The 27,699-nt window shown below is 33.6% G+C and overlaps 1 protein-coding gene and 1 pseudogene across 1 annotated transcript; both read left to right on the top strand.

Moving 5' to 3' along the window:
* Positions 1-1,434: 1,434 nt before the first annotated feature.
* Positions 1,435-2,100, top strand: LOC136415287 (ankyrin repeat and protein kinase domain-containing protein 1-like). Its single transcript, XM_066399805.1, has one exon. The coding sequence runs from the start codon at positions 1,435-1,437 to the stop codon at positions 2,098-2,100; it is 666 nt and encodes a 221-aa protein (XP_066255902.1).
* An 18,380-nt stretch (positions 2,101-20,480) lies between these two features.
* On the top strand, positions 20,481-27,093 carry LOC136415286 (uncharacterized; annotated as a pseudogene).
* Positions 27,094-27,699: the final 606 nt, after the last annotated feature.

The raw sequence follows: 27,699 nt of genomic DNA, 5'->3' as shown, positions 1-27,699 counted from the left end.
TATGGCGAATTTAAATTTCCATAACGTGTCTAAAGTAAGAGCATAACATTTTATTAATACACTCGTAAGTAGGCTTTGCAGGATTGTTGAAAACAATTGAAAAAATGTCATGTTGTCAATCGACTGAAAATCAACTGCAAATAGTAAGTGGTTTATTTTGATTTGTATTAATACTCAAGTACTATTTATTTAAAAATGCCTAGGCATAATGATTTTTCTAATTATGAAATGAGAGACATGATTTGTGTTTACGCTGAAGAAAATTATAATAGCCGTGCCGCCGCAAGACGCTATCGAGAAAAATACCCAAATAGGAAACAACCGGATCGTAATATTTTTCAACGACTATTTACCAGGTTAGGAGAAACTGGATCATTTCGCCCTAAATGTGAACATGGACCACATTTTCACACTTGCTAAAATAAAATATACTGTTTCAATAAATTAATAATTGTTATTAATAAATTGTTTTTACTTAATATCGAGCACTTACTTAGACACGTTATGGAAATTTAAATTCGCCATATTTCGAAAATGGCTTGGATTAGCGAAATAAATGAGGTATACCTTTTATAGATATACCTTATAGTATAAGTATAGGTATACCTTTTTATAGAAATGATAGATCTATCAAAAATACCTCTTAAAATCACAATTATTGCATTTGTAAAAAAATATGGACATAAATGTGCGCCCTATAGGCTGCAACTAGCGCCCTATATATCATCTCATCTCACATTCTCAGCTAAGTATACATTTTAGACGAAATCATCAAATGGCAGCTCTATAACTATTATTTGAAAAAAATAAGTTAAGGAGTTTGTTTTCTGATACTGAAATTCAAAGCGCAAATAAATTTATAGTAAAGATAAAAGATGGAAAAGAAAAGACAGGAATAATTAATCAGGTAATTGATGATAAACCAGAATTTATTCATAGAACTTTTGCTGAGTATTTTGCTGCATGTTGGCTTGCTGATAATCAAGAAAAACAGAAAGTAAAAGATTTTTTACTTAGCAAAATGTTGCAAGAAGAGAACGAAGTTTTGCGTAATTTCTTTGATCGAATACTCATTAAGGACGAAAATGGTGAACATAGATATGAAATACACAATGCAGTTTTGAGTGAAAATAAAAAGAAAGTCCAAAAATTATTATCAGATACACAGAAGGTAATTAATAATCTTGACAAAGGAGGAAAAACAGCATTGCATTTAGCCGCAGCGTATGGTCACTTAGATAGTGTTATAGTTTTATTAAATCATGATGTGAGTATTGATATTAAAGACCAAATTTTTGCTTGAAGGCCTTTAAGCTATGCTGACAAAGTAATTACTGAGATATTGTTGAATTACTTCTGCAAAAAGGAGCAAGTAGTGATGGCGTGTTTAAAACTAAAAAAAATGTTAATATTTGTTACGAAAGTAAAAGAATAATGTTACATATAGCTGCTCAAGAAGGTTATATGTATTTTACTAAAGTGTTAGTAGATGAAATAGGAGCTAATTTTAAGACTACTGACAATTATAATAGGATTCCCTTACATTTAGCCGCTGGATATGGTAAATTAGAAATTGTTAAATTTCTCCTAAATAAATATGAAGAAACAGTAAATAGCAAAGAGTATAGTGGTAAAACACCATTAGATTTGGCAGTTTACAGAGGTCAGTTAAGAGTTGTTCAATATTTAAGTGAAAAGTCAGACTTAAGCGAAAAAGAACTAAATGAGATACAACTTAATGCTGCTGCATCAAATGGTGATTATGAAGTTGTTGAAATATTTCTAGAAAGAGGAGTAGATGTAAATTCTGAAGTGCTAGACTGGACTCCTCTACATCAAGCTGCTATGGACGATAGTTTAAAAGTAGTACAGCTTTTAGTAAAAAAGGGTGCCGAAATTGGCCATCTTGGTAATAATCATCCTAATCCTAATGTCAGGGACGGTTGGACACCATTGCATGGAGCTGCTAACAATGGTTGTTATGATGTAGTAAAGTATCTAGTGGAAGAACTGATAAAAAAAGATGCTGATATTAATTCTGCCAATAAAGATGGTTTTACACCATTACATTTGTTGAATCTAGCAACATACTGCTGCTAGAGGTGGCCATTTGAATGTGGTAAAATATTTTATAGAAGAGCTTGGAGAGAGAAAAGTTGATATAAATGTTGCTGACAAAAAAGGTACAACACCTTTGCATGCAGCTGCTTTTCATGGCAAGTATGATATCGTTAAATATCTTGTAGAGAAATAAGCAAATATCAATGCTATTGATAAATGGGGAGTAACAGTCGTCTTTAGCGCTGCTTGTTACAATGACCATAAAATTATTAACTTTTTGCTGAACAGAGAAGCAAATATTGATTCAGATCAAGAAGTAATTGGTAAGCTTAATATAAAAGTGTTACATATTGCTGCTATGTATAACGCATTGGAAATAGTTAAATTTTTAGTGGAAAGAAAAAATGTAGATGTCAATGCTGGAAAAGATATTAGTTTAACATCTTTACACCTTGCTGCATTATCTGATAGTTCAAAAACTATTAAGTATTTGATAGAAAAAGGTGCAAACCTTGATGCTTCGGTCTTTTTTTCTGAAATTGTTGAAATTCTTGAAAATGAGGGAAAACTTCTGGAAAATACCAGTGTGAATACTATCATCAAACAACTTATTAAATCTTCTAAATTTCTTATTAATTTAATAGGCTTTACGCCATATTTCATCTATACCATACTTGAGTATAAAGATAAAGACTCGTTGGATTTAATGAAGCCAAAATATAATGAAGGTCAAGAATGGTGGAAAATATATTTTAATGGAATAAAAATCTTCGCAATTCGTAAAGTGGGTAGTGTAGAATATGTAAAAAAACAAATTATTATGTTTAAAGAGTTTATAAGTGAGAAAAAAGAGAGCGGTGATCTTTATCTTCTTGAACAGAATCGACCCATTGCAATAAAAAGTTCACGTCCGGTATTAGAAGATTGTTTACCGAGCATAAGTTCAGGAAGGAGTAAAAGAGAGGTGAAAATTACGAAGTTTGAACTATCTTGGGAAAATGTGGATAAGTTTAATTTAGAAAAAGATGAGAAAAGAGATTTTAGTAAGATTAAAATAGATGGTGAAAAGTTTATTGATTACACTAAAGAGTTTCCAGAAACAAAGCGCAATCAGTTAATCTAGCTAGCAGGTAAGGTAGAAGTTATCGGTTAAGCTCAGAGTTTGGTTAATAAATTGATTAGTAATCAAAAAGTCATGAATCATCTAGCTAGAGTGGGAAAAATCTCTGGAATGACTATGCATGGAATGATGGCTAATAATGTTTTGGCTGATTTTTTAAATGGAGATTATCAAGGTGTAGCAATTAATGTTGGTTTTATCGCAGGTGGTCAAGGATTTGCCAGAGTAGCTGAAGCTGCATCTCTTAAAAGATTTAAATTAGCTGCGGAAGGAAAGTTGTTACTTGGTAGATCTTTAAGAGCGGCTTTTCCTTTTCTTTCTCGTGGCATTTCTGCCTTTGTTATCTATGATGTAGTAAATCAAATAAAAGTATTTAAAAATGGTACAGAAGAAGCATTGATAGGCGTAGTAGGAGATAGCATTTAATTAGAAGTTGACGCTGCAGAGATTGGTATAGAAGTCTCTGAAGCTTTTGAAGTATTAGAAGGGGTATCATCTGTCACTGGTCCTATTGGAGCTGCAGTTGGAGCTATAGTATTTGTTGGCACTGATGTTTACATGGCAGTAAAGAGAGTTGATAAAATTGATGAAATCATTCACTTCACTGGAAAAGAAAGGTTCGTTGAAGGGTTACGTGCATTTATCGATATGCAACCTGAGAAACATATACAAGAGTTAATGTAAGAAAAACAAGTAAATAATGAGATAGTAAGGCAAGGATTTGAGTGTTTAAAACAAAATAGTAATATTCAAAGCTATGTATTTCCTACTGGTAAATCGGTAATACATTCTTGTCATAGAGTACCATATAAAACAAGTGAATGCAATAGCGGTGGATTGGGGGGGAAGATGTTTTAATGCTCGTACAGTTATACGTGATGCTGAAAAATGCACCACTAAATTTGAAGTAAATTTACATAATACAGTACTACTCAATAGAAAAAGAACTGATATAAAATGGAGCAGAGCAAAGCCAGATAATCCAAGTGGTGGAGAATTGCTTTGTTTACCTCGAGGAAATCATGAACGTGTTCCAAGTTATGAATCTTATTTATGTGAAAATGCAATCGGTGTAACTGACTTGTCTGCTAAAACAGGGAATTATACTCTCATTAATTTTGAAGAAGGTACAGATCATGCAAAAGGATTTATAGATAGTCCGAATATCTTTGTAGTGAATAATGGATCTAAAAGATATTTCGGTGGTAATAAAGACGATATATTTATTTTACAGGGAAGCTCTGTAACAGGATATTTTTGTGGAAAAGGTGGAGTGAACACTTTAGATCTTACATCATTTGCTTCAGAAGAAGAATCTATAGATATAAAATTACATACAGGACAGGTTGAAGATTATTATCGAAAAAACTTTTTCGAAATGAGTGGAATAAATAAGTTTTTAGGTAGAAAAGCTAAAGCAGATCAAGTGTTTATTACATGTGATAGCGATATTAAGTTTGTAGATGGCTAAAGTGGTAGTAAAAGGTTTGTAGATCACATAAATATATGTCGGGGTAATATTAGAAAAGTTTTCCATGTTTAGCGTTATAATAATTTAAGAAAGCAAAAGTAGAAAGGCAAACTAACGAATTCACTACTACTCAACCGCCTTGCTACCTTTCTATCTCTTAACTACTTGTTCTTTGTTCCCTTCTTAACTTTCCCCGATCGGGTGGTCCTTAAGAACCAGGGGGAGTACCTGCTAGTCCCTGTTTCTCATGGACAAATCCCACACGTGGGCACTTAATTATGTTGGTAGTAGTGACCTCGTTTGACAAGGCTTTATTTTCAAGATGGCTTTGTCAGCCTGTCCCTCATTTATTATCGGTTCTAATGGTACAATTCTAACTTAAGAACTAATAAATCTCCGACATATATATAATTAAGTTTTAACTTTACATAATATGACAGTTCTTGCATGTACTAAATTACTTGTCGCCGTCTTTTTGACTATTTTTCGATTCGATTTTAGTAGAAACATGAAAATTAATTTTCTTGTTCGACATAAATTGAACTACCAAGTCTTTCGACCCGAGTCAACTCGTGAAAATGCGCCTTTATTGGCACCATTCGCTCCCATGCTGCTGACCAGGTGTCATTCGACTTATCAAAACATATAAATACTTTTCGATTCTTTCGAGATGTATGTATGTACAGTCGAACTTCGATAACTCAAATTACGCCTTGCCACAAACAAAATTCGAGTTATTGAGACTTCGACTTATCAAGTAAAATATAATTAATGTTCGTATGTTTTATTCCAGTGGTAGTGTGGTAGTTTTTATGTTAATTTAAAAAATTCAGTTATTTGTGACTGACGAGAAGATTTCTTAATTTGATTTTCAAAAAAAGCTTCAATGTTATTCAAACCGTTATACAACGAGTCCGTTGTATGTTCTTTAGTTTTTAAAAACGAACGCAAAACACTTATCGAATTTGCAACCAATGTGTTTAAGGGTGGTTGCGACAGATTATCTTCTAAAGTGTTCTCTACATCACTGTCGCTGTCATCTTTATTGTCAGGCGGTTCAAATTCGGATCTGCAGAACTCGATAATGTCTTCATCTGTGGGAAACTCCCAAGTAACAATATCATCGTCGACGTTGACATAATCATTAAAGGTAACACCTTCTTTAGCTTTAAGATTTTCCCAAGCTTCATATTCCATTTGCAACTGAATTTCTTCTTCTCTTCTTTCTTTCAATCGTTCACTAATAAAAATCAAAGGAATTTCATCTTCATTTTCCCACTCGGAGTATTGACCAAATCCTGCTTTTTTGAAACAATTTGAAATGGTCTCGGGCTTGACATCGGTATTCCAAGCATTGTTCACCTCATCAACGCAGTCCATTAATATTATGTTAATTGTTTTGTTCTCTTCCAAACATTTAATTGTTTTTCTCAAAATTCTGCGTCGATAATGACACTTCACATTTTGTATGATACCTTGATCAAGGGGTTGCAGTTTTGATGTCATATTAGGCGAAAAAAAAACAAGTTTGATAAATTTTAACCTTTGTTGAATGTCTTTAGGATAGGCTGGACAGTTATCGATAAAAAGAATTATTTTTCTTTTCATGTTTCCAAATTGGTTGTCCAAATTTAACAACCACTCTTCAAAAATTGCTCCTGTCATCCACGCCTTTGAGTTTGCTTTATATTCGACAGGTAACCATTTTACACCTCGAAAAGAGCGAGGTTGATTACTTTTTCCTATCAAGAGCAATTTCAATTTTTCTGATCCATCCATGTTTGTGGCAATCATCAATGTAACTCTCTGTTTACTGTGTTTTTCTCCATGACACTTTTGATTTTTAAAAGTTAGGGTGTTATTTGGGAGACATTTAAAAAATAAGCCAGTCTCATCTGCGTTAAATACATCTCGTGATTGATAACCTTCCAATAAATGTGGCAAAACATCACGTTTCCATTTCGTACAGTCCTCGTCACTCACATCATCCACACTCTCTCCACAAGCATTCTTATGACAAATGTCACACCTTAAAAAAGGAAAAAAAAAATTTTAAGCACTATGTAATTTATATGAATGGATGCAAAATACCTTCGTTTCCAATTATCCAACCACCCCGTGCTTGCCTTGAAATTGGGTTGTCCTAATTTTCAACTAAATTCCAAAGCTTTTTCTTTAATTAACCCCCCGGATATAGGTAAGTTCTGCCTTCTTGCTGATTTAAACTATTCTAAAACTGCTTTGTCCACATCCTCGTACGTAGGTTTTTTAAGCCTCTTGGAACTGCCACTTACACCACTTTCGAACGCGGTAATAATTGCTTGCTTATTTTTTAAAATGGTAGACACTGTACTTGCCGGAATCTCATACTTGGCAGCTACATCTTTCTTTCGTGAGCCACTTTCCACATCTTTTATGAGTCTAAATTTCTCATCAATAGATAAAGTTTTTAAAACGCGTTTCGTTGACATTTTAATAAAAGTAATAAAAGTTTAATAAAAATAAAAGTTTGCCAGTACTATAACACAAGAAAATATTTACAAAGAACGTTAACATGCATGCAAGTTCAACTCATTAACTTAACTGAAGCCCGTAGGAAGGAATCGATAGGAACGGCTAAAAGACAGGCAATTAGGGGATTCCCCTGGAAAATTCGATTTATCGAAGCTGGCGCCAAATATTACGTTTGACTTATCAAGATATTCGAGTAATAGAAGTTCGAGTTATCGAGTAAAAATTATACATAATTTACAACCTTGGTGCTAAATCCAGTGAATTTAATTCGAGTTATCAAAAATTCGAGTTATCAAAAATTCGAGTTATCAAAGTTCGACTTATTGAAGTTTGACTGTATATAAAATACATTATTATTACAGTAAAAATACGATGCTAACATTGCCATGCCGCCGAGAGGAGGAAGAAATATCTCTTCACATCTCATCCAACAGCTCCACTTTCCCCAATGCGCACGACCTCGGTTAGCCGCCAGGGGAGGCAGATGCAAGAAACTTCACTACATTCAACAAACCCACGTTTCCATCTACACCATGATTCCCACACAGAGATCGTACTGATAATCAACCGATAGACACTTATCGCACTATCGAACCACGCTAACGCTATTGGTTGTGGCAGTTATATTTTTAATTTCAGTAAACTTATAAAAAAAATTTTTTTTTAAATTAAGAGTTACAAATCAGAAACTGTTTGCTACTGTTGAATAATCCTTTTTAACCAGACCGTCTAATGGTGTGACAGTAAAAATCAAATTGTAGGCGTAATTAATTAAACCTTTATTTCTTATTATCAACGATCGTTATATATACCCGACAGGCGATAGACTGACTCTAGATTTTTTAACTACTCTTATCGCTAAGCCAGAGAAGGAAGAGAAACACTATCCTAAGCAATAATCATATTTAGGCCGGTCGTTCTTTGAGGCATTGATAACATTGCGTCATATATCTGTGAATAGGAATGCGCTTTATTCGTTGTTTTGGATTGGATATTCCAACAGCTACAACGGATGGTTGAAAACAATAATAATGTGAGATGATGCATTGTCTGATTTTATATTAGATATGCTGTAACTTAAGCAAAATGACATTATCGCTCTCGTTAGAGTGGGAAATCACTTTAATGTACGTATAATTTAGACAGAACAATATATTTAAAATACAAGTGATTGGTCAGTATGATTCCTCCCTCTTTAAGACGTTGCAAATTGGAGTTAATGTGAATATTCAAGTTCAGGTACCTCAATTTGAACGTTTGTTGAGTTTTGTCTTGGGGGAATTTTTGTCACTCCCCTGGACAATGTTGTAATTAGTGGGTTCTGCTTCCGCGGCTGGTTCTAAACCTTTCGTTACCGAAGGACCACTCTCGTTTTTGTCAGACCGGGAGAAACTGGATTGAACTAGATGCTTGTTTGATTCTTTGTGAATGTATATTAACAAACTCTTAGCTTAAATTGTGTTTACAAGTGATTGGTGTCTGGTGATTTCAAAGGTAACCTTAGAATTTTTTCGAACTTATGATCTCTGATGAGGTTAAGAGTGAACTCTCTTGAGAAGTGGGGGGAAGACTCAACAGTGAGTTCCCACTACCCTTCCCATGTCGCATCGTAACGGCTCTTTTTAAATTACTGAAATTGGACGTCCTCCGCGGTACCAGGGATTGGTCCTTTGTCTGCCTCTAGTCAGGGTTTTTTTTTTCTTCTTTGAAATCACCAGGGTTTATAACTTTCTCTATAACTATGGCTAATTGCAGCCAATATCACAGATGAATTGCAGTGGGATTCTTGGGAAATTTTGGCAGTATATTTTTTATCTATCGGCAATAAACTGCTTCAGGGAACATCATTATGGGAAGGTTCCCAGGTTTATGCTACCCTTTCGCCATAGTTTATTGCCGACATTTGGCATTCCCGAAGAAGTCTGATTGTTTTCAGACAAGTTTCTTTCCTTAATTTTTACTAACAATATAAATACTATCATGATTACTACAATTGCTAAACTTAAGGTTATACAGAATTATTCACGTTGTACGGCACGAAATATTGTAGCCAAAATACGAGGCTTTCAAAAAGTTTTCCTTTTGAGCTATATGAGGATCTATTATGGTTACTTTTTAAAATTATTTTCATATTATACAGGGTGTCCCAAAGTCCTTAAAAGGATCAAAGTTATGTTTTGTTAATGGAACCCCTGTATATTGTGACATTTTTGGATTCTTCGATCAAAATAAGTCTGTTTCAATAAGGTTTATGATGCCTAAAACTTAAGGTGTTTAAATAATTTGAATTTCATCAAAATTGAACCTAATTTTTATGATTTAAATACTTAACCCTGCATAGGTCGCGTGCGATCTTATAGATGTATGGTATATTCATTTTATAATTACACGTGTGATTCCCCGAATTTTACAACATGCGCTTTGTTATTCTTTCGTTTATATCTCTCGTACGTGTCTATGTAGTTTACAATAAGATGCTGTATAATTGAGACCTATATAGAACTGATTTCAAATCCATATTGGTTTATTTACATCCATCAGATACCGTGCAACCTTAAGTATTAAAACTTATATCATCTGGAAATATGGATTCAAAAAAATTATTTCATGTTACAAATTCGTCTGATGTAGAATATTTAACACAATTAGCATTTCAAGGCGATGAAGTTTTTAATATTAACAATGAAGTTATAGACGAAAGCGATGATGAAGAAAATGATATAACTGAAACTGAAATTCTTCACTCAGATACGTAAAGTGATAGTGATAGTGAATTGGATGAAGTGAATTTTTCAGGATACAATTTTTCAGAGAAAGACGATACAAAATGGGGGAAATTCGTCCCTCCTACAGCAAGAAACAGAATGCCACATAACATTATTAAAAAACTTCCAGGGCCCGTTGGACCAGCAAAAGGTATAAATACAGTGCTCGGCTCATGGATGTGTTTTTTCTCTGAAGAAATAATAAATATGATAGTCAGTTGTACAAATTTATACATCCAGAGCATGCAGTCGAATTATAGTCGTGAAAGGGATGTAATGTTGACGACTTCAATCAAAATGAAAGCCTTTTTTGGACTTCTTTATCTAGCAGGTCTTTTGAAAAGTGGTAGACAATCTTTAGAAAATTTGTAGTCGACTGATGGCATAGGCGTTGAACTATTTAGAAGTACTATGTCTCTTGGGAGATTCAAACTTCTATATAGATATTGTAGATTCGATGATAAATCTACGAGAGAAGAAAGAAGAAAAATCGACAAATTAGCACCTATTCGTGAATTGTTCGACCTATTTGTAAACAATTGTAAAGCGTTCTATTCTGTTAGTCAAAACGTTATAGTAGATGAAAAGCTTGAAAGTTTTAGAGGGAAATGCTCATTTCGGCAGTACATTCCTTTAAAACCAAATAAATACGGGATAAAGATATTTGCGCTAGTAGATTCCAAATTATTTTACACTCTCAATCTAGAGGTATGTGTTGGAAAGCAGCCGAAGGGGCGTTTTGATCTTAGCAATTCATCTACTGACTTAATACTACTTCTTACGAAACCTATATATGGCACGGGAAGAAATGTCACCGGAGACAATTGGTTTACCAATCTCGAACTTATAGAAAAACTGAAAAACCAAAAACTATCATTTGTTGGAACTGTCAGGAAAAATAAAAGACAGATTCCTCCAATTTTTTAAAATGTAAAAGAAAGAGCAGTATACTCATCAATGTTTGGCTTCAATAAAACCGCCACTTTGGTATCGTATGTGCCAAAAAAAGGTCAATGCATTTTGACGATAAAATTGATCAAAGAACAAGGGAGTCACATAAACCTGAAATGATCTCATATTATAATGCCACAAAATCAGGAGTTGATAATGTAGATCAGCTATGTGCCATTTATAATTGTGCGCGAAATACAAGGAGATGGCCAATGGTAATTTTTTTTTCTTTGATGAATATTGCAGTCATCAATGGAATGGTAGTTGTTAGGACTTGCGACGTATTGTTTTATCACGGATTATGGTTGGGTTATTTATTAGTTTAAATGTTCAAAGTTAGTTTAAGAAACTGATGTTATGCCCATGGACAACACCAGCCATTGGGTAATACTGTTGGAATTCCCAGCGCTTAACACCCATCTTCGGCTGAGGGAAGTTATTTTATGATTGGGATTTCCAGCACTATTCTTTGTCGGACTAACATTGCGAATTTAAATTAAAGGTACTGCCAAACGAATACAATGGCTGGGCTCCAATAAAAGCCCAGCGATCGTGCCTCTAAGTGCTACGCTTTAACGTAACAAAGTAGCCTAGAAGCCGCTAATGGGGCCCTATCGGGGGTACGTCTATGGGCGTTACACCTCCGTATCAATACTTAAGGAGGGTGCGAAACTGAAGATGCTCTCTTTTCTCGCCACTTCATCACGAACTCGTACGCGTTAAACTCTCGTCAACATTCTTTAAATAACGCATTTCTCGATATTGTATAGTTGTTAATGTTACCAATAAACCTTTGTTAAGTTAAGGTTTAGTTTCTTTTATACGCGAAAACAGTGTCTCTGAGACTGCGAACTCAGGGTGGTCCTTCATAATCGATCAATCCAGTCCACGATCTACGTAGTTCACGGTTATCGTATCGAAAGGGGTGAATCGACCCAACCACGTACACGCGCCAAATTTTGGACCTAACACTATCGCTATGTTTCACTATAATTATTTCGAAGTATATCCCAATCCAAAATCACACAATTATCCTAAACCAGCTGTATTTACTGTTCAACAGTGAAAATTTTTGGACAACCTCCGAGGAATGGAACCAAATCGAAAAATGGTTCTTTTGCCATCAAAGGTCTCTAACTAAGGACCAGCAGTGCCTAGCCGACCTCATCTGCTACGCAAAATCCAGCTGCCTTTGGGATTGTATTTCCTTGGAAGAAACAATAGTCCAACAACTTAACGGAAATGAACTCTTAGTCTTGTAGAGATAATGAACTCGTAAGAATATCTCAACCAACAATCATCACTTTAGAACAATGTACGGTTCTAATAAATGGGAAGAGTTATCACAAGGAACCAACCACCAACGAAAAATATGTGATTAATCTACTAGATATTGAAGCCCAAAGTATCGTAATCGGATCACCATCAATACACCTCAAGGATATGCAATTAAACAACTTAAAATACCTTAAACATGTTGGAATTTAGGAGATAATAAGAGGTACAACTTAGAATGAAATAACTTTATTATCCAAAAAAGAAAAGAAATTAGAGAGGACCAAGAATCGTGTACGTCTTGTGGACGACAAATCTTCAGACTAAACTTATATATAGAACTAACTCTAAAAAGAAAAATATATAATCATAACTGCTACGTTCATAGGAAATCAATCCGTTTGTCTTTAGACGCCGCTAGAAAAACTGTTTATTATTAATTTGGATAACTTATGGTTGAGTATAGGATTTCAACAAAACAACTAGCAGAAGATCTTCAATTAAAGAAACTGTTTTAGAAGAGTCCACAAATACATCAATGGACAAACTCGTTCCTAATTATCCTCTTGATTGTGCTTCTTCTAGGTACGTCAGCTTACATTATTAAGAAACATGTAGACAATCCTGCAACGCGTCAGAAAATCTGCGAACCCTCATTTTCTGAACTTAGCGAGGGAGGTGTCATATAACCTATGCTGCCCTATCTAATAGCTCTGTCAACATAAACTATTGGACTCTCTATTGAACCCATTAAGAATCCAGCGATAACCAATAATGTAAAGGCCATCCTTAAATAGTCAAGGAGATCATTCTTCTCCATAATTTTCTGTTCAGCAGTTATGCTGCAAGTTTGAACACTTTGTATCTTTTCTTAGAATAATAAAGTAGTTATTTAAAAAAATTAAAATCTTAAGAAAGAAAATATAATTCACGACAAGATCAGATTATTATTAGAAAAGTAACCAACCATACGATGTAATTATCCTTAATACAGTAGTGGCAAAATGTAGAGCAACTTTTTTAAATTCATTATTATTTTTCGATACGAATAAACCCAAAGTTTTAAATATTCCTATATTTATTGCAATGTTATTTATTATTGGTTTGCACGAAAATATTTTGCATTATATTCTTATCAACATTTTTAGAAGTAAAAAATACCTTTGACCTGGTATAAAGTAGAGCAACATATTCTTTTCTAGTATTCAATCGGGCTTTTGGGCTGTGTTATTAAAATTTTATAATTTCCTAGTCCCTGAAAATGCCTAGGGGCAAGTGCTTATCTAACGATTTAAAAGTGAAAGTTGTACAAGCATGGAAAAATGGAGAAAAGAAAGTTGCCATTGCAAGACGTTTCGACTTAAATAAGAGCATAGTCACGAGAGTATTACAGCGATTTGTAAAATTTGGGAACGTGGAAGCCAATCATAAATCAGGTCGACCAAAAAAAACTACTAACTTTCAAGACAAACAAATTGTAAAATGTTCTAAACAAAATCCATTTGCATCTTCGCGGGAAATAAAAGCCTCTATCTCCAAGGAACTAGAAATCGAAATAGCTTCAAGAACTGTACGAAAGAGATTACAAGATGCTGGATTATTTGCCAGAAGACCAGCCAAAAAACCATTGTTGTCAGAAAGAGATAGACGGGCCAGGTTAGAATTTGCTAAAGCATACGTTTATTGGACAGAAAATGAATGGAAAAGGGTGATTTGGAGCGACGAGTCAAAGTTTAACATGTTCAACTCTGATAGTGTTACATTCGTAAGACGGCCTGCAAATGAAAGATTGAACAAAAAGTATACTGTTCCCACGATAAAGCATGGTGGCGGGTTATGGTGTGGGCTTGTTTTTCGGGTTTTGGAATGAGTCCTTTAGTCAAAATTGAAGGCACGATGAATCGATTTTCTTACAAAGAAATATTAGAGAATCATTTGGTGCCATATTCTGATGATCACATGCCAGTAAAACACTGGTTCCAACAGGATAATGATCCAAAACACGCCTCAAAATATGTTCAAGCTTGGCTTCGTGAAGAAAAATTTAATCTTTTGCGTTGGCCATCCCAGTCACCGGACTTAAATCCGATTGAAAACTTATGGGAGATCTTAGACCGCAATATTAGAGGAAGATCATATTTGAATCATGAAGAACTTTTCTGTGCTCTCAAAGAAGAATGGGCGAAAATGGATAACGTTATTATTGGTAAACTTATCAAATCGATGAAAAATCGCTGCCTCCAAGTAATAAAAAACAAAGGATACTTTACTAAGTATTGAACAACAAACTTATGACAAAGAAATATTTGTATAATTAATTAATAATTATAATTTTTTTACCGTTGCTCTACTTTTTGCAACCAAAAAGTGTTTTCCTTAATAAAATTTTTTATTATGGGGTTATTGAAAATATTTTTATATGTATTAATAATACATATCAAGGGTATAAATATCAGAATAATTAGAATATTAAATTCATTTAGATTAAAAACATATGATAAAAATTAAAAAAGTTGCTCTACTTTTTGCCACTACTGTATATCTACTTCTGTATCAATTAAATATTAGTTTTTAAAAATGGTCTTGCTATATCTGGAAAGTTAACTAACGCAAAATTTCAACTATAATCCTTTTGAAATCTTGCCAAAAACTGTCATTCTTCAGCTATTGTGAAGAGAAATTTTAGTTACTATTTGTTTTCGACACAGCACTCACTACCAGGTATGCTACTCGACGATCATGCAATTTTGCAAACCCAAAAGTAAAGGAGACACTATTCCCGGAATTAGCAATTAAAATCCTATTTTAAACGTTCCATTTTTACCGGTTTTCAACCGAACACAAATCCATACGCACACTCATTACGTTTCTATTTAATTAATCTTCAAATTTGCATAAATTATTCCAAATTTTATGTACATTTTTAGTTGAAATTTGATCATTTTCGCGTGCGACACGGGAAGAAACGCGGGACGTCATCGACACTGACAGCTAAAGACAGTTATGCTTTTGTGTCCAATATTTTTTTAACCCAAAGCGTCACTTCTTGGTGGTGTTGTATCGCAAAACTACATGTCGATTTGTTTGTGTTGAAAAATCTAGGGGTATATTATAACGAGGGACCCTTCGGCAAATAAAAATGGCCCGGAAGGGAGTCTCCTTAAGTTTGGAAATTTAGTATTTGATAACAAAAATTCGATAAAATCAGTTGTTTCTTTTATAAGTTGCAGTCTAATTGTGCATATTGTTTCACCCAAAGGGAGAAACGTGGCTTAAGAGAAAAAAGTTAGAAGAAAAGTTAGTTTTTCGAAAAAAAGCATACGAGATTTTTAGTTTAGTATTACGAAAATAATATAGAGTGGTAATCGGATTGTATTCTTCAAGGCATTGCAATACTTTTATATGAACCTTTTTCCTCAATCGCTAGTTCTTTACGACCTCAAGGTGAGTATCGCTTTATCTTATAACTCTATATATTAAACAAAGCTACATACGAGTTTCCGATGACGGTAAGAATTCGGGAAATGTTGCCTTATTTTTGGATTTTTCTAACGTCATTACTTTCTAAAACTGTTGAACTAATTTTAATTTTCAAAATTTCACTTAAGCGAAAATTTCTTATCATTTAAAATAATCGTCGTTCCCTACAATCAATATTGATCAAAATTTCAAGTCATTTTTAAAATTTGATACAATTTCATTGCAATCAAGTTTAATTATTCCCTCATTGAATATTAAAAGTCTTTTCGATTATGCAATTATCTTATTAAATCAATTTAAATACTTAAATACATTTAAGCCATTTAAATTAAATAAATTAAAATAAAAAATATCGTCTGATTTAAACAGTAATGTATCCCATCCGCAAGGGTTTGCCCTTCTATGGGAGCCTCTTAATTTTAGGTTTATGGAGGTGTTATCCGTTAAAGGATCAAAACAAAAAGCAGTTTTACATAATTTTATTGTTCTGGACAGTTATTTGGACTGTTATATTCACAACGAATAGCATAACTGTAATCATAATCAGCTTGAGCAGTAAGTAAAACTTAATACATCTAAGAGTCTAAAATTCACCACAATTATGCACTGATTATGCCTGTTGGAAAAATATCCAACACCGTTTTTAAGTGATACAAACATCATTTGCACTATAATCAACCCATGAGACTAATTTTTGGCCTAGACAACATAAGTTAGTTATTACTCTCCCTTTATGATGACATAGTGGAAAGAAAACGGGACAGGCGTGTTAGGGCTTGTGTAGAGGACAGAATATCCGATAATTAATTTAATCTATTAGTTCGATATGTTGTATTCTTCACAAGCCTAGTATTAAATCTGTGACTAGTATGTAAGGAACCCGTGTGCTACGCCTATGGACATTACTCGTTTCTCTTGTCACTTTGCCCGTATGACCAGATGTTGATTCGCATTTGGTTTGATCTTAGACTAGCCATGTAATAAAACTCCTCGCCGACCTTTTGTGCGTACTAGAATTTAGACACGTTCTCGATGCTGGTCATAAACGCCCTCCAATAAAACGCAATTATATTGTTGAAGTTAGGCAAGTCACAAGGACAAATATAGAAGAAGTGTCGATGATGACCTCTTAGTTTCTGGTACGCCTATGTACGCTTACCATTAACTTTAGTATTTAAGATTTTGCAAGAAGAAAAATCTCCCTCTTCTTGTGCGTCTCCGTCGACTCTTAACTCCGTACTTTGCACGTTACTCGTACGCGATTACTTTACTCACGGTTCCTATACACGGTTAATTAGTACACTAGTTAACTTGTCACGAAAAGTTGTTATTTCTTTGTTAAATTACTCGAAATTGTTGGTGAACAATAAACCTTCATTACCGTTAAAAAGGGTTTTTGTTTTCTTTATTTGCACGAACACGGTGTCTCTGAGACCGCGAACTCAGGGTGGTCCTTCGCAAGCATCCAGTCCATTGCTTACTAGACGTATCAAGAAGTAGGCCATGTCTAATCAACATCTTGGTACCACGATTCACGAATAAACAGTTTGGTCCTTCGAGACGGATTATACATTTTTGGTCCTTCGAGACGGATTAAACAAGGCGACCTGAGCCTCCTTTTAAAAACACAAAATAGATCATCACTGGCGCCTTCTTCGTTGACAACCCTAGTAAGGTTATCATTATTCGCTCTTTATCACTAACAGCCGATGCTTCTTCCGAACTTTACGAAAGGTACAATTTTTGAAAGAATTTGAATTATCGGCGGTCACTTGTTTTTTCTTCACAATAATCAACACTATTTTAGAATTTTAGTTAACCGTGTAGTGTATGTTTTTTATATGTTGTTAAATAAAACTTAAAGTGCAATCAAGCTCCAAATGTCTTCTTGTGTCCGTTCAGCGCAATAACAGCTGTGGTCCTTAAGCAAGCATTTAAGGAACAAAGACAAATAAATTAAACGTTCGGCGTTGTTTTTCAACTGTGCCCCCCTTGTGTTTGGAGTGAGACATCAAGTGCCCGAGATCTCATTCCTGATCAATGCCGATTAATTAATATGTCGAATAAAGCACCTCCAATTAGTTCTTTTAATCGATTAAACGTACAATTAATTCCTAAAAAAAATCTGAAATGGAGAAGTCAATTATGGTTAAATCCGGCAATCAGGGAGACAACTTAAAAAATAAAATACCCTCGTAATAATGAACGAAAGTTGTGTTGTCAATATCTTGTAACATTATTACCTAACTAATGTGGAAAGTAACAGCTTGCTGATGGTTGATTAACAAAACCTTCGACTAGGTAACCCTAGCTTAGGTTTAGGTCCGAAAGAAAGTGACTGAAAAAAAAACCTGACCACACATGAGCCTCTTTATTAAAAACGTAACACAACAGAACAACGTATGTTCTACTCTCGGTTCTGGTATAATCCGTATTTAGGGGCAAAAAATAATCGATAATTCAATATTATATCAATAATTCTTTATCGTCTGTTTAAATTTATTTTTTTTTAGGGCATGATTACTTTTTGGCCTCAACCGCTTTACCAGTGGCCATAGGAGCCTTTACTTTATCGGCAACGAATATAGTTTTCTCAACAAATCACGATTTATGGTCTAAACTCCTGAAAGATACCGCAGATTGCAGTAAATTTGGAACGTCCCCAAAATTCAATTCTATAAAACGGCAAGGAGACAAGACTGGGATTGTGTATATGGTTTTCATAGTTTCGGTAGTGTCTATTAGTGCAATTTACGAGCTTATCAAGGAAAAATCCTGCATGGCAGTAAGTCCTATCATTATGAATGAAAACTTCTTTTCTCCTTTTTTTTAAGGATAGTGGTAGAAACGAAGTATGTGGATTAATTGTGCCAGCTTGGTTCCCACCATGGTTCGAAAATTCTTTAATTTATAAACGCTTACTGCTGATATACCAAGTATTAACTGTGACAGTAATAGCTTCATTCGCTATCGTGGCGACATTACAGTACCAAGTTTGTCAGTTCATCGAGGACAAATGTGAACACCTCTCGGTTTTCTTCAATGAAATTCATATTGCTGAAAATGCGAACCTTCAAAAGAGAAAATTTATACTTTGCGTCGAATATCATCAGTATATGCTCTAGTAAGTGGTATATTAGTAAAATATTATAATAATTCTAAATATTGTCGCCCAAAAAGATCCGGTACTTTCATACCTTCACAAAAATATTTTAACTTGACACTTACGCATGCGCAATTGAGTTTCGCGCTACCAAAGGGTAGATTACAGCGCTAATTATTCTCAGGTATCAGTCAATTTGTAAACGAAAAAATTAAGTGAGAGGCATAGCTCAGAATTTCTCATTTTTGTGGATACATTTTCAGCAGGTATTTCACTTAGACATTTTAACACATTGAGCACCGGCCCCGCGATAATGCGGACTTTTTTGTTGGTATGGATGTCTTACACATGGACAAAAACGAATAAAATACACTGGAAAACGAAACAAGAAATTGTAAAACCGCGTCATAGACTCTAACAAATATATGATAGGTGTAGATTTGGCTGACCAATATTTATCATGTTATTCCAACATCATGAGAAAAACAGTGAAGTAGACAAGATAGCGTTGATTCTTTTAAATTGCGCAATGTTTAGTGCATTTAAATTATATGTACATTGAGTTGAATGGTAACATTATAAATTATAAACAAATTTTACATGCTGTTGAACGTTCTTGTATCGAGGAATTCGCAAATACTCAAGATGTATCAAATTATACTTCTAGTACTTTTGCTTCAAATACTTCAAATACTTCCCTACTTGTTCCTACACCTCAAACACCAAAATTTAATCGCTCTCAGAGACTTTCAGGTGATAGGAAGGAACACAAAGTTACTAGAATTGTTGGATCAGGGAAACCAAACAGATACGTACGACGTCCGTGTAAAGTTTGCTCTGTTAGTAAAAAAAGAAGCCAGAGTGGCTTTGTGTGTGCTGAATGCTTAATACCCTTACATCGTGGACAATATTTCCAGAAATACCATACTTGCCTTAAATATTAATATTTTTGTTTTCTGTTTATGTTATATTTGTATAATAATCCACCATGAAATAGAAAACTGTATTTTTTCTATAACTATAAATTAAAAATTTCAGTTTTGTTTCTATTTTTCATTTCCGTTAAATTATATACGACGAATAGCAATTAAATATATTTTTTTGGCTACTCATTGATCAGAAATAGTGAATGAGGTTAGCGTTTGGGCTTTAAGTGAGTGATACATTGCCAGCGCTCAATGTGTTAAGATGGATTAGAATTTTGTTGTAAAAGAATGCTCATAACTAGCCAAGCAAACAATCAAAGCATTTTGGAGTGTTTTCAATTTACGAAAATTCACAAAGAGTTCGAAAAATTAAAGAAATTCCTAATTTATTAACACTGCCCTGCTTCGCGAAAAGGATGTAACTTGAACTTTTGTCAATTTTGAATAAACGATTAAACCTTAATGGCTTTTATCATGAGGCGTCATATATACAAATATAAATTCTGTATCCATATAAGAAACGCAATAAAATTGACGTATCTCCACTTAAATACAATTTGCTTAACCAAAAAGACGGAACTTCCTTATTTACTTAGGGGTACTAGAGCTCGCCACCTTGATACATGTCAAGGAAACATGTCAATTGCTTTGCAATGTCAGATTCAATCAATGTCGCATAGTAAACGTATTAATCATTTAGTTCAAAATGATGTTGTATTTGTAACGGTAAATAAAATATTTGCTGAATTGTTCATTAGATGCCCGAGTCCATTTAGAAAAACATATTTATTTTAGAAACAATAGAATTATAATAATGAAGTTTATACAAGCTTACGGTAATAGTAGCTATGAAGATTCACACGAGAAAGATAATTTATCACTTGTTCAACTGACAATTAAATTACAGAACATGAATTTGACAAAAACAAGAACAATTCGAAAGAGAAAAAGATACTATACGTCACTAGTACAGAGAAAAAAACAAAAACATTTAGAAAACAGAAAAAAGCATTTCTTAAAAGAATGTGCAGCACAAATATTGAAAAGGACTGCCAAGAACACATTAATACCCAGTTTTGGTCATTAAATAGGCCTGAAAGACAAAACTTTGTATTGGCGCACCCACCACTACAACTGTTTCCAGTAGAAAAAACCATGAAAACTCCAGGCGCAATAATACTAACCAATTTTTTTTTTACGTAGAAAGTGGATATAGAATTTCTATTTGCCATAAATTCTTTTCGGCAGCTTTGGGTTACAATGAGAAAAGCGATAAGTTTCTGCGATCTGTTTTAAAACGAAGGAGCGAGAGCAATATTATAATTAGCTTCGAACGAAGAAGAACCAAAGTTGCCCATAACAAATGCATGTTTATAAATTCGGTTCAAGAGCATATCGTCGCCATAAAGTCAAAACCTCGTACCTCAATTTTTATTGTTTTCTAGTTACGAGTAGAATAAATTTTAATGCTTTAAACCACGTTGAATGGGAAACCCCATGACTCGACTATATGTTGTGGCCAAACGCAGTAAGCAAGTGCAAAATACTCGTATCTAAAAATGCCGGAACGCAAAATGTAAAAACCTCGTATCTTGTTTGATCAGAGTAGTTTAAACAAGTTCTAACAGTGTGCACTTTGCGGTTTTGGCATTACAAAATTATGATTCTCTTTTTTCTAGAATGATGTCTAGAAGCTCGCGAATTTTGAAAATGGGATTAAACAAAAATTCAGATACTAATACGCACGTGGTGACTTGGACTCAAATCACGAACGACAATATGAGATTACTATTTGCAATGATGTATTTGAACCCATACCCATTAATCAAGTGAACTTACAAAAATGTCTGAAAACAATCAGACATTTTGGGGAATGCCAAATGTCGGCAATAAACTATGCCGAAAGGCTATCTTAAACCTAGGAACCTTCCCATAATGGTGTTTCCTGATTCAGTTTATTGCCGATAAATAAAAAATATACTGTCAAAATTTCCCAAGAATCACACTGCAGTACATCTGTGATATTGGTTGCAAATGGCCATAGTTATAGAGAAAGTTGTAACATTTGGTGATTTCAAAGAAGAAGAAAAAAACCATGATTAGAGGCAGACAAAGGATCAGTTCCTGGTATAGCGGAGGAAGTTCAAGTTAAGTAATTGAAAAGGGTCGTTACAATGAGACGTGGGAAGGGGAGTGGGAACTCACTATTGAGTTTTCCACCCACTTCTTGGCCAGTTCACACTTGACCTCATCAGAGATTAGAAAGTCGTAAAAGTTCTAAAATTACCCTTGAATTCATCGGACACCAATTACTTGTAAAACACACTTAAGCTAAGAACTTTTGTTATTATACATTCAAAAAAGTTAAACAACTATTTAGTTCAATTCAGTTTCTCTCGGTCTGACAAAAGGAGAGTGGTCCTTCGGTAACAAAAAATTTAGAACCAGCTGCGAAAGCAGAACCCATTAGTTACAACATTGTCTAGGGAAGTGACAGAATTTCCCCCAAGACAAAAAGAATCTACCCATCGATTTACCAACACTGTTTGATTTACAACCTTTACTACCTCTTGAAGTCGAAAGCCTCGTAAATGAAGTTTCAATAAAAAATAACGTCTCTAAAAACAATTCACACGAAGAAGCCAGTAGGAATTCCATTAACTGTTAGGAAAAATATTGAAATACAATTTTCATGAACATCAACTACTGTTTTAACCTCCGAAAGATGTAGCCGTTCTCTATCTGATGCAGAGGAATATTCTTTTGAAGACTATCATTCAAGCTATTGTTCAAATGAAAATGGTCGATCTTGTGTCCGGATAAGAAGGTTGCAATAGAGGAAGACCACAGGAAATACTGTTTATTCTTAAGAAGAGTATTTACAAATATGTACAAGATAACTGCTCACTCAACAATGACCGCGTATTGGTTCCCGCATGTATATACATATAATAGTCGAGAAGATTCTTGTTCAAAAAAATTTTGGAAGACACGCAAACGATGTTTGGAGATAGAAAACCATGATAAGGAGTTACATTTTTTAGAAGAGGAAATATTGAAAGACACACACAATTAAAAAAGCGAAGAAACGATGTGCTGATCCAGGTAATTGGAGAGAAACAAAGCAAAAACGCTCAGAAAAATGGGAAAAGAATATGAAGGCCAAAGGAAAGAAATAATTAATAATATATCACAATCTTAGGTAGTCACTAAGAGCGCAAAAAAAAATGGGAGAACGATGTAACTCAAAAAAATGTATGCTTTCTAAACACAAAACACAGTACAGAGAGATAGCTAAAGATTAAAGACAGGAATTATTTGATAAATTCTGATTGGAAATGGATTGGAAGCAACGGAAAACCTTTGTGACAACTTTGGTTAATAAAGCTGCGACAATTCAAAAAAAACAACTAATAAGAAGTAACGCCGAAAATTTTCTTTATTTTATCATTTGAAGGTAACTGACGCCATTTTACCAGTATGCAAAAATATGTTTCTTTCCACATTGTCCTTTCAAGAATGGAGTGTTACAAATTGGGTCAAGAATAGTCACGGCTTTGGAATTGTTTCATAAACGTTTTCTTTTCCTACCAAAAAAAATGAAATTACTAATCAGAAAAGAAATGCAGTTAAATAATTTTTTTAAAGACTACCGAAGCTACCTTTCCATTATTGTTGGACGTCTATAAGTAAGTTGTACCTAGAGAATGTATTTAACTCTTACACTGAAGTGTATGAGTTGTACAGAAATGAAGTTGACAAAGAATTGATCTGTAATCACACTTGGAAACCTTCACTGGTTTTTTGCTAGGCACATGAATGAGAAATTATTTTTTTCTCAAAAACGGCCACTTGGGCAACAAAATACTAAGATACCTTTTTTGTTAAGAATTGATGGAATATTAAGAAAAAAATATTCATATTAAAAAAAGCCAGTGTCGTGTCATTTTTTTAATTAAAAACATTCCATTGAATAGCCGCACGGACGCCACTGGTGTAGGTGGAAATGGTCTGCATACTCCAAAACATGTACATTTATCCCCCCATAGCATGTCCCGAATTTCATGTCCGCATCTCAAACTGTTTTTGAAATATTAAAAAAATATTAAAAAAAAAAGGAATTAAACACCCTGTATCTTGGAAACGAAGCGATTTCGGATCTAACTTTATTTGTTCTAAATATTTGTTTTTATGAGCTCTACAACCCCTGAAAGTTTGTCAGTATATTTATGAAACACCCTGTATTTACAAATCGGAACGATCTTTCTGACGATGATCTATTGCGCATTCTTGAAGAAGATGATCTAGAATATGATAGTGTTGTTTCTAAACAAGTGCTGAGTGACTCTCAAGATGAGGATATTTTGTCATAGGTTGAAGACGTCGACGATGTTATGGTTATCGAGGAAAACTCTAAAAAAGATGAAACAGCAGTTACTAATAGTGAAAATGTTCCGAAATATATAGCCAAAGACGGTACTGAGTGGTCAAAGCTTTCAAAAAATTATAAAATTATATGGTTAAAGGCGTTCGTAGACACGTCATAGGACTTTCTGCTTATAGTTCGTCTATTGCTAGTTTGAAAGAAGCATTCTATCTTTTTGTGTCCGAAGATATTCTTCAAATTATTGTAACTGGATAAATAATAAATGAAATATATTGGCTTTATACTTATTATTAAAGCTCTTCACGGTGCTAAGGAATCCATAGATATGCTCTGGTGTAAAGAAGTTTCTTTATGTCACCCGATTGTACCTGCTGCTATGTCAAATAGATAGATTCAAGCAAATTATCTCACTTTTACGTTTTGATAATTTTGAAACTCGACAGGAGCGAAGAGAAATCGATAAGTTAGTTGCTATAAGAGACGTATTTGAGATATTTATTTGAAATTTTAAAAAATGTTTAGATCCAGGCAATTATTTATGTGTAGATGAGTAACTTGTACCCTTCAGAAGTAAAGCGCCAATTCGTGTCTATGTGAAAAGCAAATCTGATATGGAATCTTTAAAAAAAACAAAACAGTTATTCCAAGGGAACTTTTACCAGCACCGTACAAAAGCTCATGTTTTTGGATGTTTGTTTTTGGAAAGTGGAGAACCCTTGTTTCTTACTTCTCAAAGGTAAAAATTGCCGTTGTATTTCTTTCAAGTGAATATACTGACAATAAAGTGAATGGTGAAGAACATTCATATAAACCGGACATTATTCTTTACTATAACAAAACAAAAGGTGCTGTTGACATTACGAACAAATTAACGAAAGAATATACAGTATAGCGAAATGAAATCGGTTGCCTGTGGCAATATTTTCTCATCTAATAGATGTAGCTGGTATAAATTCATATAAATTATAGTTGTTGAAAAACCCTGATTGGTGCAAAAATAACGAAGATAAACGTAAACTATTTCTTTTGGCACTAGGTAAAGAAATGATAATGAAACATGTTTCCGGATATACAATAATAAACACATTCAAGTGCACTGAAAACAACAAATGACGTATACTTTCCTTGAATTATTGGCTACTATAAAAGACAATACAAAAAACAAGTAATAAGTAATGCAAGGGGACGCTGCTACATGTGCAAAAGAGGGCAAGATCGAAAAAGAAGGAAGAAATGTGTGAAATGTCATTTTGTGTGTACATAACATGCAAAATCCGAAATATTTTGTAAAAATTATAATGTCTGAGTGCGACTAGTTTTTAATGATTTGCTACACTTAGAAATTTATTGTTACAACTTTTTCTTTAATAATATATGTACTTTAATATCAGATGCTAATTTTAATTCCAGGAATAAAAAAATATGTATGTATATATTACTGGCTTTTATATTTGGGGTCCAAACGGATCCCAGTTCGTCTTTAACGTAACTTTCGGAAGTCCGTCCGATGAAGGTTAAATAAAGGAATGTGTCCAGTAATAATTATCAGCAAAACCTATCTGAGAAAAATAGAGCAAGACGAAAAAAAATCTTTGGATAAAGATAAAGCATTGTCTGGTGTTTTTGTCGTGTATGCGATGGATGTACAAGTAATTCAACTAGTTCCTAATTCGTCAACTGAAATGATCTATTTTAAACAAAAACTAACGTGTCACAATTTCACTGTTTAGAGTTTAGTAGATAATTAAGTCGTTTGCTATGTATGGCATAAAGGCAAGGGTGGCTTAGATGCAAATTTTGCTTTCAGGAAATCAGGAAGATGCTTTGCATCTTGTCTGACTGACTTCCTGGACACCGATATCAGTGAGAAAGATAAAAATAAAACAAAAATATTTTACAGCGATGACTGTTGCGCCCAAAATAGGAACAACTTGCTATCTAATACCTTATTGCATTATTCTATTCTAAACAATGTTACTATAATCCAAAAGTATCTAGTAACTGGGCATTCCCAGATAGAATGCGATAATGTCCATTCCACTACTGAGAATGCAAAAAAGAAAACGGAAATTCGACAGCCTTCAAATTACGTTAAAATTATTAAACAGGCAAGGAAAGGTGGAAAGGAACCCTATAAAGTTAAATACATATCATACAGATCATAATTTCTTCAAGAACTTTGACACAATTAAATACTATTTATCAATAAGATCTGGAATCAAAAAAGGAGGTCCCTGTGATACAGCTATGAGAGCTCTGAGATATTTTTCACTCGCAAATGACTGTAAAATAAATTTTGATTATGATTAGTCTTCTTTACCGAAGAAAATAAACTGAACGGTTTATTGCACTCAAAAACTGTATGATGTTCCTTTAGTTATCAAAAATGATAAGTATGACCAATTGCAATCGCTAAAACCTGTTATTTATAAAGATTATCATGGATTTTATGATCCTTTGTGAAAGTTCTAAATTTTGTTTAACCATGGTTTTCTTAAAATCGTTTAATATATTTAAAATATTCAAAATAAGCAATAGCTTCATTTATTGTTAACCTCGCACCTCAGAACAATTTTAATATTTTGAAATCAAAACCTGATAAATAGTTTATTAATTAATTTAAATTATGAATTTAAATTTCTATTTTACCATCCCTTAAATGTGTATAGCATATCTAAAGCTATTAAAAAATTTTAAAAATTACATTATAAAGGGTTACAATTTTCACATGTTTTTTATAATTCCTGAAAACTGGCGTTTTCTCTGATGCAAGGTTTTGACTTTACGGCGACGATATTGAATATTTTAATCCTCTTATGTCCCACTACAGAAGAGAACACATGCCAAATCCAAGATATTTGCCATCAGACATTTCCACCAAATCAATGCATAATGACTTTTGTGCAAAGTTTCCTGAACACAAAATTTCTTACAATGCTTATCGTATGGAGTTGAAGAACAAAAATATATCTTATGCTAAATTGGGCCATGAAGAGTGTTGCAACTGCGAAATATTTTTTCTTCATGAAAGGAATCTTGACGTGATAAATCTAATTTGGAAGCTAATTGTAACCTCTGTCAAGAATGAGAGAAAAACCAACATAAATATAAACATGCCAGGATTGAATATTTGAAAGATGCTGAGACAAATGATCTCGTAAATTCTGCAGATTTACAAAAAGTATTCATCATAAAGCTGATAATTGAGTAATTTCATTAACCGGTTTTTTGTTTTCTGTTGTGATGTTACCAAGATGTGACACAGTCAAAGAAATTATCTTTGTCAAAAGAATCATTGCATTTAATGAATCTTTTATTAGAAAAAAATGTAGGCTCAAACGTTTGCAATCATTTTGCATGAAAGCGTAACGGGAAGAAAAAAATAAGATTTGATCTCGAGCTTCTATTCATATTTTCTTCAACCGCAAATTCGTGATTATAATAAGGTTACATTGTGGTTAGACAACTGCGCTGCTCAAAATAAAAATTGGATACTTTTTTTCTTTTTTTATATACTTGGTAAACTGTGCACTAACTAATTTATCAACACTAGAAGTTAAATATTTTGAACCGGGGCATATTTTTATGTGAGCGGATCCTTTCCACCATCAAGTGAAACTTGAACTTAAAAAAAAAGTGTACGATT

The sequence above is a fragment of the Euwallacea similis genome, chromosome 19, assembly GCF_039881205.1.
Source record: "Euwallacea similis isolate ESF13 chromosome 19, ESF131.1, whole genome shotgun sequence".
In the NCBI taxonomy this organism is placed as follows: Eukaryota; Metazoa; Arthropoda; class Insecta; order Coleoptera; family Curculionidae; genus Euwallacea; species Euwallacea similis.
The sequence above is the reverse complement of the archived record's forward strand: the minus strand, read 5'-3'. Positions and strand labels throughout refer to the sequence as shown.